Source organism: Piliocolobus tephrosceles, chromosome 1, assembly GCF_002776525.5.
Source record: "Piliocolobus tephrosceles isolate RC106 chromosome 1, ASM277652v3, whole genome shotgun sequence".
Taxonomy (NCBI): domain Eukaryota; kingdom Metazoa; phylum Chordata; class Mammalia; order Primates; family Cercopithecidae; genus Piliocolobus; species Piliocolobus tephrosceles.
Genome location: NC_045434.1, coordinates 220,069,729 through 220,084,448, shown reverse-complemented (window position 1 = coordinate 220,084,448; position 14,720 = coordinate 220,069,729). Strand labels below are relative to the sequence as shown.

General features: G+C 50.3%; 1 protein-coding gene across 4 annotated transcripts in view; it reads right to left on the bottom strand.

Moving 5' to 3' along the window:
• Nucleotides 1–2,847: 2,847 nt before the first annotated feature.
• The window catches only part of GNB1 (G protein subunit beta 1), a 112,275-nt gene continuing 100,402 nt past the window's right edge, over nucleotides 2,848–14,720 (bottom strand). For 3 of the 4 annotated variants that reach the window (XM_023215132.1, XM_023215131.1, XM_023215133.1), the window contains 5 exons: nucleotides 11,092–11,158; nucleotides 8,302–8,503; nucleotides 6,953–7,169; nucleotides 4,868–4,983; nucleotides 2,852–4,599 (listed from right to left, as the gene is read on the bottom strand). In XM_023215132.1, the coding sequence (XP_023070900.1) occupies nucleotides 4,877–4,983; nucleotides 6,953–7,169; nucleotides 8,302–8,503; nucleotides 11,092–11,158 (593 nt within the window). In that variant the 3' untranslated portion in view covers nucleotides 2,852–4,599; nucleotides 4,868–4,876. Of the gene's footprint in view, nucleotides 4,600–4,867; nucleotides 4,984–6,952; nucleotides 7,170–8,301; nucleotides 8,504–11,091; nucleotides 11,159–14,720 lie in introns of all 4 variants that reach the window. The other variant, XM_023215134.2, reaches the window with a different exon arrangement.

The following is a 14,720-nucleotide window of genomic DNA, read 5'->3' as shown; positions in this document are numbered from 1 at the left end:
CTCTGGCATTTAATTTTTAATTCTTTTTTCCTTTTCACGCCTCCAAGACAAGTTCAACTCTCTAGCATTTTAAATGGGGCTTCTGTAAGACAGCTGGCAGGGTTAGGGCTTGTGAAGAACTTGCTTGTCTATGAAGAACTGATTTATTTCAGGGAGAAGTGGGGGATGAGGATGAAGCCAGGCAAACCCACCCCGTTCAGCCTGCCAATCACACCCACTTCAGCAGCCTAAAACAGCACCAGGTCACCCCACCAGGGAGACAGTGCCATATTGTCACTTGCAGCGGTGGCAGATGGGTACCCTTGGTTGCATCAGAAACACACCAGCACCCTGCCTGGAGCAACAAAGGCGGCTGGGCCCTGCTCCACGAATCCCAAGTGCCCTCTGGGAGCCTCTCCACCCAGGGACTGCCAGCCTAGAGGACGGTCTGCTGGGCTCTCTGGTGCCCAGCAGAGGGGGCCTGCAGGTACTTTCTGCTGAGAGCCTTCTTCACTTACTAGGAAAGAGCTCGGCTGGGTGCGGTGGCGCAGCCGTAGTCCCAGCTACTTGGGAGGCTGAGGCAGGAGAATGGTGTGAACCCTGGAGGCGGAGCTTGCAATGAGCTGAGATGGCGCCACTGCACTCCAGCCTGGACCACAGAGCGAGACTCCACCTCAAAAAAAAAAAGTTCCAGTTGCTGGAGCCACAGGAATTACAAAGTTACCTTTTTAAAATTTTTTTTGAGATGGAGTCTTGCTGTTACCTGCCCAGGCTGGAGTGCAGTGGCGCTATCTTGGCTCACTGCAAACTCCACCTACCCGGGTTCATGCCATTCTCCTGCCTCAGCCTCTGGAGTAACTGGGACTACAGGCACCCACCACCACGCTTGGCTAAATTTTTGTATTTTTAGTAGAGACGGGGTTTCACCACGTTAGCCAGGATGGTCTCGATCTCCTGAACTCATGATCCTGCCGCCTCTGCCTCCCAAAGTGCTGGGATTACAGGAGTGAGCCACTGCGCCCGGCCCAAAGTTACCTTTTTATAACCTTACCAATTATTTAAGATTTTATCTTTTTTTTTTCCTTTGAGACGCATTCTCCCTCTGTCACCCAGGCTGGAGCACAGTGGTGGGATCTCGGCTCACTGCAACCTCCACCTCCCAAGTTCAAGCGATTTTCCTGCGTCAGCCTCCTGAGGTAGCTGGGACTACAGGTGCATGCCACCACGCCCAGCTAATTTTTTGTATTTTCAGTAGACGGGGGTTTCACTGTTTGGTCAGGCTGGTCTTGAACTCCTGACCTCGTGATCTGCCCACCTCAGTCTCCCAAAGTGCTGGGATTACAGGCATGGGCAACCACGTCCAGTTTTTTTTTTTTTTTTTTTTTCCAGACGGAGTCTCGCTCTGTTGCCCAGGCTGGAGTGTAGTGGCCGGATCTCAGCTCACTGCAAGCTCCGCCTCCTGGGTTCACGCCATTCTCCTGCCTCAGCCTCTGGAGTAGCTGGGACTACAGGCGCCTACCACCTCGCCCAGCTAGTTTTTTTGTATTTTTTAGTAGAGACGGGGTTTCACCGTGTTCGCCAGGATGGTCTCGATCTCCTGACCTCGTGATCCGCCCGTCTCGGCCTCCCAAAGTGCTGGGATTACAGGCTTAAGCCACCGCGCCCGGCCTTTTTTTTTTTTTTTAAGAAAAGAAAATAGTGATAAGGTTTTGCCACATTGCCCAGGCTGGTCCTGAACTGCTGACCTCAAGCGATCTGCCCGCCTCAGCCTCCCAAAGTGCTGTGATTACAGGCGAGAGCCACCACACACAAAGACTTTTTTTTTTTTTCCAGACGTAATTTTGCTTTTGTTGCCCAGGCTGGCGTGCAATGGTGTGATCTCGGCTCACCGCAACATCTGCCTCCTGGGTTCAAGTGATTCTCCTGCCTCAGCCTCCCAAGGAGCTGGGATTATAGGCATGTGCCACCAAGCCCAGCTAATTTTGTATTGCCTATTTAAGATTTCAAAAAATCACCAGTTTGGAAAGCAGGGAAGTGAATGGTTCCAGAGCCTAGGAGCGGCTATTTGGGACACACGCAGCCATGGTATTCCACTCTACCGTGGTCAGTGCTCATACTTTCTTACGAGATGCAGTTTTTATTCAGACCAAGAGGAACACTTGGTTCAGTCCCAAGGAAAGCTAGTCTCTGGAGTAACATCCTCAGACATTCTAAGGGAGGGAAACGGCGGAGGAGAAAGGCAACGCAGCCTTGGCCGGGCGCGGTGGCTCAAGCCTGTAATCCCAGCACTTTGGGAGGCCGAGACGGGCGGATCACGAGGTCAGGAGTTCGAGACCATCCTGGCTAACATGGTGAAACCCCGTCTCTACTAAAAAATACAAAAAAAAGCTAGCCAGGCGAGGTGGCGGGCGCCTATAGTCCCAGCTACTCGGGAGGCTCAGGCAGGAGAATGGCGTAAACCCGTGAGGCGGAGCTTGCAGTGAGCTGAGATCCAGCCACTGCACTCCAGCCCTGGCGACAGAGCGAGACTCTGTCTCAAAAACAAAACAAAACAAAACAAAAAAACAAAAAAAAAGGCAACGCAGCCGCCTGTGAAGATTCCCACTGTGCCATGGGCAAGGCCTATGCATGGGGAGGGGTCTGGGGGATGGCAGGTGGACCTCCCTGCTCTGCTGGCCTGTGAGGTGGAGCTTCCCAGGAAACCCTCCGAGGAGCCAATGCGCCACTCATGGATTCTGTGACGTGCTGGTGGCCAAGGCACTGCCCGGGATGACCACATCCGTCAGACCTCACAGCAGCAGGGGCAGCCTAGGGAGGTGGGCGTGTCGTAAACTGAAAATGGACCCGTAAATAATCACCACACCAAAGTCCCTCATGTCAAACTGCTTTATTACATCTTAAATAACAGTACAGTTTAATATAGTATCTATCTTGCATCCAGCTTCCTTGCAGTACACTGACTTTAAAATTAAATACAAAAGGTGGAAAGGGGTAAGGGTGCAGAGAGCTCTACAGAGTTGTTGGACGGAAAGAGAAAGAAGGGGTTTCATTTGTATTCTCTTTGCCAGATCCAGGCCTACCGCAAGGTCACAGCACAGTTTTGTATAGAATGTTGCAGAAAACAGGATGGAGAAGCCACTACTGCTGCTATGAAGGAGTGCGGGGGGCGGGGCGGGGGGGGGGGTCACACAGAACCTGCTTTCCAAACGCTGCTGCTGAACACTGGCCTTGAAGTGAACACCAGGACAATCTATGTGATGGGAATGAGCCACCTCAGAGGCGGAGGGCCTGGAGAATCCCTAAAGGAGGGCAGGCTCTTCACTCTCCCTCCCCACCCTCACAATCCAACAGCAGTCGTTTGCAACAGAACTTTTTTTTTTCAAAGAAATAAAGAAAACAGTGACTTATCCCGCTACCCAAGCGTGTAGAGCCGCGCGCTGTACTGCTTCCGATATGTGCCACAGAGCAGCAACGAGAAGTGGACAGAGCCGCAATGGTTACAACTGTAAGAGGTTATTTCTTAAAAGAAAAAGAACACCTAAGGACTGAGTCCTATATGCACTTGTGAGCATTTCTACAGCATGCGATTCTAAGAGTAAACCCACCCAATATGGCAAACAATCAAAATTTTTAAAATTTAACTTAGAAAGTCTGAGATCATTATTTTCAAAACATTGATTTGTACATTGTTTCATACACAAATAATTGACTGACTATCCAAGCACAGGACAGGCATCTCTCTTGAAAACAGAGGTTCCTCCTAGTTGGGGGTGGGGTAGTGTTAGGCTATTATAAACTTCCCTCCAACTTCACAAGGAAACCCAAAGTGAGATTAAAAACTCAACTGAGAAGATAGACAGGATGGGTCAGGAGGAACGTGGTGCTGGATCTGAGCTCACTTTTCAGCAAAGGTGAAGGATTCTCTGATCACGCATTCAAGACCGTCCCCGCATGTGCTTGGCCCCATGGCTTCTGAACATGTTCTTTTCTATGCCATGTTTGTGTGCAACAATGATCTGTGACACCAGACAGAAAATTAAAAACCAGGGACTGAATTTACATCACTGACAACGTCAGAGAGGCTGCCCTAGACTCTCTGGTTTTGATTAACTGTTGAACACAAAGGAATATATTTTAAAAAGGAAATATGAATGCTTCCAAAATCTTGCTACAAACATGACTGAAATTTGGACACGATGACCAGATGAACAAAGCCCTCAGCGTGTTTTGCGTGAATGCCACAAAACAGGGTCACTGGTCTAAAATTCAAATAAACTAGTGGAAAGGTGTGTCTGTCTCACAATTACACTCAAGTTTACCTTCTGGTTAACATTTTTATTATATATTTCCTTTTAAAATTCATTCAAGACAAAAAAGAAAACAAAGACGATGGCCCCGGAAGGAATGCACAATTTGTTTTAGTTTTACAGCACAGAGATCCTTCTCTTACTGGGAATTGTGCTCTTGGTTTCAGCAATAAGTGAAGGAAAAAAGATCTTGCCCTTTTGAAGTTCTGAGGGGAGGTGTAGGGTGTCCACGTTAGTGCGGTTGGATGGGATATGCTCTCATGGTAACGCGTCCAAGTTGGAATGGTCTTCCAGTCTCCATGGCATCCACATGCTGTTTTAAACAGAGTTTAAAGAAATGTGAAAAGAGGCAGAGAATCTAAGTACAGACGCACAGTCAGGTCACTGCTCTTCCCACCACTGCATGAGTGTCTGCGGCTGAGGGCACGTGACTTCAGATTTCTGTAAACGTTTCCCACAACACAATTCCAAATCAGTGCTACATCAACATTTATCTAGAAACCGTTAATGACAACTTCACACGTTCTATGAGACACACGCACAGTTCTCCTCAGAGAAGGACATTTGGGCTGCTGCATTACCTACTGGCGTTAGTTCCAGATCTTGAGGAAGCTATCCCAGGACCCTGTCGCCACAGCCATGCCATCATCAGTCACGCCCAGGCAGCTGACACGGTTGTCATGCCCAGCCAAGACACCTGGAGCAAACAACAGCAGAATCACACCAAAGCCCAGAGGTATCAATCTCACCTGTGACCTGTGTGCTATATTGTGACGAGGGCGGATGGTGAGCCCCTCGTGGGACAAGACCCAGAGTCTCCCACGGCCAGGAAGGGAGGGAAAGTTTTGTCCACGTGGGAATTAAACTGCAGCATACGGCCTGCCTTATTAAAATTCAAAGGCACGCACACACACACGATCAATAAATCCAGAGCCCCCGGCACTGACTTCTCAGCACTCACTTATAAAACTCAAAAAATAAGCAAAGGCCACAATCAAAAAAATCAAAACCATCATCACGTGCGGTGGCTCAGGCCTGCAATCCCAGCACCTTGGAAGGCCAAGGTGGGCAGATCACGAGGTCAGGAGTTTGAGACCAGCCTGGCCAATATGGTGAAACCCCCGTTTGTCCTAAAAACACAAAAATTAGTAGGACGTGGTGGTGCGGGCCTATAGTCCCAGCTACTCGGGAGGCTGGGGTAGGAGAATCATTTGAACCCAGGAGGCAGAGGTTGCAGTGAGTCAAGATCGTGCCAGTGCTCTCCAGCCTGGGCAACAGAGCGAGACGCCGTCTCAAAAAAAAAAAGAAAAAAGAAAAATCAAAACCACCCCAATCTCAAAGCAATCTGTAACACAGAAGCTTAGAGGCATGAGCTGTTTTTCCTTCGTCTGTGATACCTAGAGCCCAGCACAAGGCACAGAACACAAGAGGAGCGATGGTGGCTGAGACCACTGGCACTGGTACTATCACATGGTGAGGGGCCTTCTGTCAACACTCCCAATAACCCTGGCTTGGATCATCACCAGCCAGAAGCTCCACCTCCTCCCAGGGGGATCTGAAGGCCCATTTCAGCCACCTTCCTCCACCTCCTGCAGCCACCACACAGCTGAGCACAGGGGCCGGTGTGTGCTCTGCCAAGGCCTGGGCTGGCTTCCACCTCCCTTCAACAGCACTATGACTGTGGGACTTGCCCGGAAATGGCTCCACTTTGGTCCCCCCCGGCTGGGGAGAAAAAGAAGGGTGTTTAACCAGGACATGAGAATGGCACCCATCCGGAAGCAGGAAGCCCCGGTAAGGGCCAAGACCTGGAGCCATGCTCCCTTTTTCCGTCCTCCCAGGTACTGAGACGAATGAATCTAAGAGTCTGTAAGTGTCAACAGTTCTCAAATTGAAATGCCCAAATGTCCACTTTTAGTAAGGAAGCCTCATCTTTTGTACATCTAGTGTTTTAATACACCTGGCAATAACATGCTTGCCTTTGATATGTTAACTGTAACAGCACCCAGAGGTGTCCCTGCACGGCGCTCCACCCCCAGTGCAGAGTTCAGAGGGGAAAGCATGGGACTAGGCCCTGGAGCCTGCACAGCTGACCCTCTCCTGCCCACTGACCCTCCCCAGAGCCCTCCCCCACACATGTGGGAAGATCTGCTGGTGCTCCTCAGAGTCCACTTGCTTGGAGGGCCAGAGCTGGGCCATCAGTTTGTGACTATCACTCCTGCTGTACCATGCCACAGTCCTACCGATACTAAACACTGCAGCTGGCCGGGCGCGGTGGCTCAAACCTGTAATCCCAGCACTTTGGGAGGCCGAGACGGGCGGATCACGAGGTCAGGAGATCGAGACCATCCTGGCTAACACGGTAAAACCCCATCTCTACTAAAAATACAAAAAATTAGCTGGGCGTGGTGGTGCGCGCCTGTAGTCCCAGCTACTCGGGAGGCTGAGGCAGGAGAATGGCGTGAACCCGGGAGGCGGAGCTTGCAGTGAGCTGAGATCCGGCCACAGCACTCCAGCCTGGGTAACAGAGTGAGACTCTGTCTCAAAAAAAAAAAAAAAAAAAAAAAAAGAAAAGAAAACAACACTGCAGCTTATCAACCACTCTGTGCCTGCCCTAAAGATACCACATAAATGTCCAGGAGACACAGAAAAGCCCCCCGGTCACGTACCTGCCCGGTCGGCTTTGAGCGCGTCCCAGACGTTGCAGTTAAAGTCGTCGTACCCAGCAAGGAGGAGGCGCCCGCTCTTGGAGAAGGAGACAGAGGTGATCCCACAGATGATGTTGTCGTGGGAGTAAGTCATGAGCTCCTGGTCGGCACGAAGGTCAAACAGCCTGCAGGTGGCGTCGTCGGAGCCAGTGGCAAATGCATTGCCATTTGGAAAGAACTGGAAAGAGAAAGCAAATCAAGACATCATGTAAACACTCAGAAAGAAATATTGGGCATATGGACTGCTCAATGGTAGGGCTGCAGAGAACACAGCAAAGACCAGCAAGACTGTGCTCTGGTAAGAACAGAGGGATGGGCTGGGTGCAGTGGCTTACGCCTATAATCCCAGCACTTTGGGAGGCTGAGGCGGGTGGATCACCTGAGGTTGGGAGTTTGAGACCAACCTGACCAACATGGAGAAACCCCGCTCTACTAAAAATACAAAATTGGCTGGGCCTGGTGGCATGTGCCTGTAATCCCAGCTACTCGAGAGGCTGAGGCAGGAAAATCGCTTGAAACCAGGAGGTGGTGGAGGTTGCAGTGAGCCGAGACTGCGCCATCGCACTCCAGCCTGGGCAACAACAGCAAAACTCCGTCTCAAAAAAAAAAAAAAAAAGGCAGGGGAGATTTCCCAGGAACTATAGGGGAATGGGATGGAAGGGGATTTGCACTGGGGAAGCACATAAACACTGCGATCTTGGATACTGTGATTACTGTCCCCAAAGGGTAGAATTTATTTCAAAGGAATAGTGAGAAAGGAGTCATCACTGACAGGTGTGAATGTTGCTGTAGCTGCCAGACATCAGGGCTAATCTCATGGAGGAAGGAGGGAAGCGGGCTGACCAGGGCAGTGGCCAGGACTGCAGCAGAGCTCTATCCAACCAACAGATACATCCTTCCAAGTCTCCTCACAAGGCCAGGGGCTGGGAACACTGCCTAGCCATCTGCGTGCTAAAGAGGAGAGCAAGTTTCCTGGTTAGCTGTGCCCCTGACCAGTAAGGCTCCTGTAACCAGTAACTGGTGGCCCGAGTTATCTTACTGTATTCTCCCCTCCAGGATCCCAACCACTGCTCAGCTGTACAGGTGGGAACAGGGACTGGCACATAACAGACACCCTGTGAATATCTATAAGACAAGCGGTCAACATAGAGACGTTTCCCATAGGGAGTTTTCCGTATCCCCATCTGTAGATGAGGTTGTATAAGGATCAGAAAGGAGAACATCTAATCCAAAAAAGTTTAAAATTTAGCAATCTGAACGGCTAGCAGAGACAGCAGAGGCCCCGACCCCACACCTTCACCCAGACTCACGCAAATGGCATTGATGTCAGACTCGTGGCCGGTGAAGGTCTGCCGGCACATGCCTTCTCGCACATCCCAGAGTTTGGCTGAAGCATCACAAGCACCAGAGACAAACAGTCTGGTGTCAGGAGCAAGAGAAAGGCTCATGACATCTCCAGTGTGTCCGGTAAACGTGGTCGTCTGCTGGCCGGTCTCGATGTCCCACAGGGCACTGGAGCAGGAGCAAATGACAAGGGGACATCAGCCTCAACTTCTCGAGTGGCTAGTCATGTGACAGTCTGTCCTTCAAACCACCCAGGGCCACAGTGAGCCTCTGCACTGTTACTTTAAAAACGTAAATTGTTTAAAGACAAATTTAAATGTAATACAACTTTGGAAGGGAAACAAAGCAAAGCAAGCAAAATTATACAGAGATGAGCACACAGCCTGGGTTTCAGAATGACGGGGTCACTACCTCAACTCAAACGCCAACAAACAGGGAGCTAGGGGCACTTTTCAAGCAGCAACACTGAGGCTGTGTCCCACTCTTCGGTCATGGATGGGCAAGGAGTGGGTGGCAGGAAGCTATGGGGAGGCCCTGGATGGCGGAGGGGGATGCGACTCTACCTGTGGCTGCTCCCTCTGTGCCCTCCCCTGGCCTCCCCTCCACAGGGTCTTAGAAAAGGCAGGCAGGAGAAGGCCAATGCCAGGTAAACAAATGGCTTGCAGCAAATCTGAGGTCCCCCTGCCCTTTCCTGGAATCACAAACAGGAGAGCAGCTGAGTTCTCAGTGATCACACCTGGTATTCTTTTTTTTGACACCGAGTTTCACTCTTGTTGCCCAGGCTGGAGTGCAATGGCGCGATCTTGGCTCACTGCAACCTCCGCTTCCCAGGTTCAAGCGATTCTTCTGCCTCAGCCTCCCAAGTAGCTGGGATTACAGGCATGCGCCACCCATGCCTGGCTAATTTTTTTTGTATTTTTAGTAGAGATGGGGTTTCTCCATGTTGGTCAGGTTGGTCTCGAATTCCCGACCTCAGGTGATCCACCCACCTCGGCCTCCCAAAGTGCTGGGATTACAGAGGTGAGCCACCGCGCCCGGCCATACCTGGTATTCTATTGTGTTTCTGCTTAACGAACTGTCAAAACGTGAGACGCTGACAGAGCTCTGCACAGAGCAGAAGCCTGGCTTAGGTGTAAGGACAGCTCTGAGGGCCACACGCCTAAAACCATGCTATTCTCCTGTGCCTTGACGCACGGAAGGCAACACCAGAGAGCACTGTCCGTTCCTGTCAGCCTCAGAGGAAAGCCTGGCTGGGCCTGGCAATGCAAATCCAACCAGCCGATCTCAACAGACACCGCACAGGGACTCTCCCCTCTAGGGCCTGAGGGACTGACTGCAGAAGGGAAGCAAGATACGTAAAAGAGTCTGAAAAAAATGATTAATGAACAGAAGCGCTTTAAAAATATCTTCTAATAAATAAAGTCTTCTCAAGATTGACAATCTACGTGACAAATCTTTTGTAAATCTATGAAATTTATACAGCGAGACACCTTATAATACCACAGATGCTTTGCTGACAAGTTGGTTAAGGGCCCATGTCTCAGTGAACCCCACCAACTGCGTGACTATAGGTCTGTGCCCTGGCCTGGGCACAGCTCCTGCCACCAAATCATGCCTCAGAAGACCAGAAAAACCCACATGGCCAGCTGAAGTCTAAAATGACTCATAAAATAACTATCTGGACATTTAATTTAGTACTTTGATGCCACAAATGAAAAACTTCTAGCGTTTTAAGTAGGTTTCCATTCAAGGTGAAAACGCTAAAAATGAAGTCCGATGGAATCGCTTGAATTGTGACGTCTGTTATTTTTAGTATGTGCTCACTGTTCACAGTGACACGCTGCTATCAGAAAGGGACAATCAAACATCACCTAACATCACCTAAGGAGGTACAGACATACAGAGGGGGAAAAAAACAGAAGAGCAGGTACCTTGAGCCTGATTGTAGTTAAAATATCTATATTGGCCAGGCCCGGTGGCTCACGCCTGTAATCCCAGCACTTTGGGAGGCTGAGGTGGGGAGATCACGAGGTCAAGAGATTGAGACCATCCTGGCCAACATGGTGATATCCTGTCTCTACTGAAAATACAAAAATTAACCGGACGTGGTGGCGGGCGCCTGTAGTCCCAGCTACTTGGAAGGCTGAGGCAGGAGAATAGCGTGAACCCGGGAGGCAGAGGTTGCAATGAACGGAGATCACGCCACTGCACTCCAGCCTAGAGACAGAGCAAGATTCTGTCTCAAAAAAAAATTGTATTTTAGATCTTAGCTGCTGAAAATTAAACTTTGTAAATTTATTAAAAGTACAATGAGGCTGGGCATGGTGGCTCACGCCTGTAATGGGAGGCCAAGGTGGGCAGGTCACCTGAGGTCAGGAGTTCAGGACCAGCCTGGCCAACGTGGTAAAACCTGGTCTCTACTAAAAATACAAAAATTAGTCAGGCGTGGTGGCGGACACCTGTAATCCCAGCTACTTGGGAGGATGAGGCAGGAGAATGATTTGAACTTGGCAGGTGGAGGTCGCAGAGCCAAGACTGGATATTGTACTCCAGCCTGGGTGACAAGAGCAGAACTTCATCTCAAAAAAACAAAAGTCTAATGAATTCACACATTGCTACTATGTGTTTGAAATGTTAAGGCCACTTAAAGACAGCCTAATATTATGTCAAGAACCTTACTTCCTCCATGTTCACAGAGGAATGTGCCAGGGTTGTGGGGTTCTCAACGCACTGCCTGCCGCGGGTCAGGTACTCACCATGTGGTGTCTCCAGAGCTGGTGACGATCTGATTGTCATCCAGGAATCGGCAGCAGGACAGGTAACCTGGCAAAGAACAGGCCTAAGTGATGAGCTGAATCCAGCAGGCCTTGCATCCAGTCTCATACATAGGGAAACACACTGGCCAGGTAGAAGCTCTATGTCTAAGGTAAGACCAGCACTGTGCTGGTCTTTTGTTCCCATCTGTGCATACAGCAGGTCCACACGCACAGCTGGTGGGGGCGAGAGCCTAGCCGGGCAGGGCAGCACGTCTTACAGAGACCCACAGCTCTGTGATGGGGGCAGGAGCAGAAACCACCCCCATGAAACACACACGTTTCATCTGCTTTACTGTTTGACACATCAAAGGCTGGGGATCCCTCGTCTATTTACTCATTCAGGGGAAGCTGACTCCAGTGCCCAGGAGGGCAACCATCCAGACACCCGGAACACAGCCTTCACAAAACAGACACCTCCTGCTCTCCTACAGCCCACGCTCCAGCGGGGACCGAGAATGAGAATCACTGAAATAGCACATCGGAAAGGGAGTGCTAAGGGAAGAAAGAGGGCAAGGTAGGGGCCTCACAAGATGCGAGCCAGGAGAGGAGGGAGGACGTCCTGAAAGTAGACTCAGGGAAGAAGGATCCAAACAGAGGGCCCAGACAGGGCAGGAGGCGGTGAGGCCACAGGGTCAGGGTGGCAAGGGTAAGTGAGTCATGGAAGGGATAACGAGGGCAACAGGAAAGCGGCATGGCAGCAACACTGCAGACACGGGGGTACTCGTGAATACGTGTGGGTGGGTTTGTTTTCTTGTGGACAGTGGCTGTGACACCCACATCAGCGTGGGCACAATTCTGTGTATTCCCACCCACTCCCACTGGGAAGGAAGCGTCAGAGGCTAGACACAGCAGACATGGTGGGGACACATCAAGATGCCCCGTCCTAAACAAACTTTCAAAATAAGGAAAGGCAACAACAAAAAATCAGTCTGCAGTATCCACACATGATGACTGGTCTCTACTAAAAATACAAAAATTAATCAGGCACGATGGCGGGCACCTGTAATCCCAGCTACTTGTGAGGATGAGGCAGGAGAATCATTTGAACCCCGCAGTCCAAACTGTTAATGACTTCTGTTGACCATTATTTCTTTTGTACACTGATCAGAGTTCTGGTATTTACTGTGGAACTAAAAGCATAGGGTGACCAAACCAGTTAGTGTGTGCCCAGGGTTGCTGACAGACTGGCGCTAATCTGAAGATTCAGGGGTTCCAGTGGCACTGGTGATTTTCAAGAGACCTGTTTAGATCTGGGTGTTTACTGAAATGCTTTCCCCCCAACTACACCCCAGGGAGTCTTATGACACTGCATGAATCAGCAAACAACAAAAATAAAATGCACAGAAAGACTAAACCAAAAAAAAAAAAGGAGTAAACCCACTGAGGGTTGTAATGTAGAACGTGTAAGATCACAGAGAAAACAAAGCATTCATTTAACAAACATTCTGGTCACTATTTTTTTGAGACGGAGTCTTGTGCCGTTGCCAGGCTGGAGTGCAGTGGCGTGATCTCGGCTCACCGCAACCTCCGCCTCCTAGGTCAAGCGATTCTCCTGCCTCAGCCTCCCGAGTAGCTGGGACTACAGGCGCCCGCCACCACACACAGCTAATTTTTGTATTTTTAGTAGAGATGGGGTTTCACCATGTTGGCTACGATGGTCTTGATCTCTTGACCTCGTGATCCACCTGCCTCGGCCTCCCAAAGTGCTGGGATGACAGGCGTGAGCCACCACGCCTGGCCAACAAACATTATTAAACTGGCTCTGACAGGAAAAAAAATATGCATAGATGACAGAGCTCAAAATATCAACTACGTGCCTACAAAAGCACACGTGGTCAAATACTTCCTGGAGGCCATACCACAGGGACACTAGGGACCATAAAGGTGAACCCAGCTCAGAGGAGGACAGCCCTGCATACCTGGCGCCCCCTGTAGTGCCCTGCAGCTCGCCATCGTGCTCCGGGGTCTCCACCCGAACCCCCTCCACTGGCTTCCTGGTTCATGCTCACCCTTGCTTCAGGGAAGCACCCCTACCCCATCAGATGCCCATCCAGACCGTGCCACTGAGCCTTGTAGCACTTGGTCTGTTTGAATGTGAGCACAGAAGGACAAGAAAGAAGAGTCATGGAGACCTCAGCATAGCCTGCATCTCACACAGGGGACTAGGTGGAGGCCCTCCCAAATTTACTGCATGAAAGAATCATGACCTTGGCCAGGCGTGGTGGCTCACGACTGTAATCCCAGCACTTTGGGAGGCTGAGGTGGGCAGATCACCTGAGGTCAGGAGTTTGAGACCAGCCTGGCCAACACGGTGAAACCACATCTGTACTAAAAACATAAAAATTAGCCAGGTATGGTGGTGGGCGCTGGATGTGTAATCCCAGCTACTTGAGAGACTGAGGCAGGAGAATCACTTGAACCCAGGCGGCAGAGGTTGCAGTGAGCGGAGTTCACGCCAGGGCACTCCAGCCTGGGCAACAGAGAGAGACTCTGCCTCAAATAAATAAATAAATAAAATAAAATAAAATCATGACCTCATAGATCTCAAAGATGACCTCTCGGTCCCACCCTGTGCTGTAGTGAAGCTACACAGAAGACATTAGCTTCTTACTCCAAGAACCAGACTGAGCCCTAAAGTCACAGCTCTCATGCGCTGATAAAATGATATGGACAAGCATCAGCTGACAGGAACTATGAAGGACAAGGGAAATGACCAAATGTACAAGCCACACGTGGCTGCGACTTACAATTTTGTGACTTTAAGACGGTTTGAAAGACACACGCATTTAGTAGGAAAACCATGCTCCACATACCCATACAACTATGTTTCCATTTTCAGGGGTGTCCAATAATTTACATGAGATGTTCAACTTTTTATTATAAGATATGCATTATGTTAGATGGTTCTGCCCAACCAGAGGCCACTCTTAGTGTCTGTGCATGTTCAGGTTGAGGGGCTAGGCAAGACATGATGCTTGGGGGGTGTGTCCAATGTGGCCTGGAGAGCAGGACTGGTATGCAGTGCCCAGGGTGCCAAGCACACTCCATGAGGCCCAGTCTGTGCACAGACCAGGCCTAACCCCTTCTTCCAGGAAAGTCTCGCAGGGCTTTCTGGCCAAGAGGCCATGAGTGGTGAAGATTGCAGACTCTGAAATCAGAAATACCTGGGCTCCACTGTCAGCATGGCAGCTAAGCAGCAGTGAAAGTTTCTGTAAGTTCTTTCAGAGTCTCAGCCTCCCCATGTAACTGGGGAGCTGATGGGAGGAGCAGAGCTGTCTGCGCACATAAGAAGTTCTCAGTAAATGGAGGCAGTTACTATTTCTGTTATTACTGAATTTGAACAAATTCCCTAGGTATGTGTGGGGGGACACTTCAGGTGAAAACACGCCCCTCCTCCCCTGGTGCGGGGGCCTGTGCTGCCACCCTCTGGAAGCCTGCAGAGGGGCAGAGAAAACAGACCCTGAACAAAAGTGTGCACCCAGTGCGGAGGTGCAAGGGCACAAAGGTGGCACCAGGTGCCTCAAGGAGAGGCTGAAATGCGGCCGGGGAACCTTGCAGTGGTCTGGTCA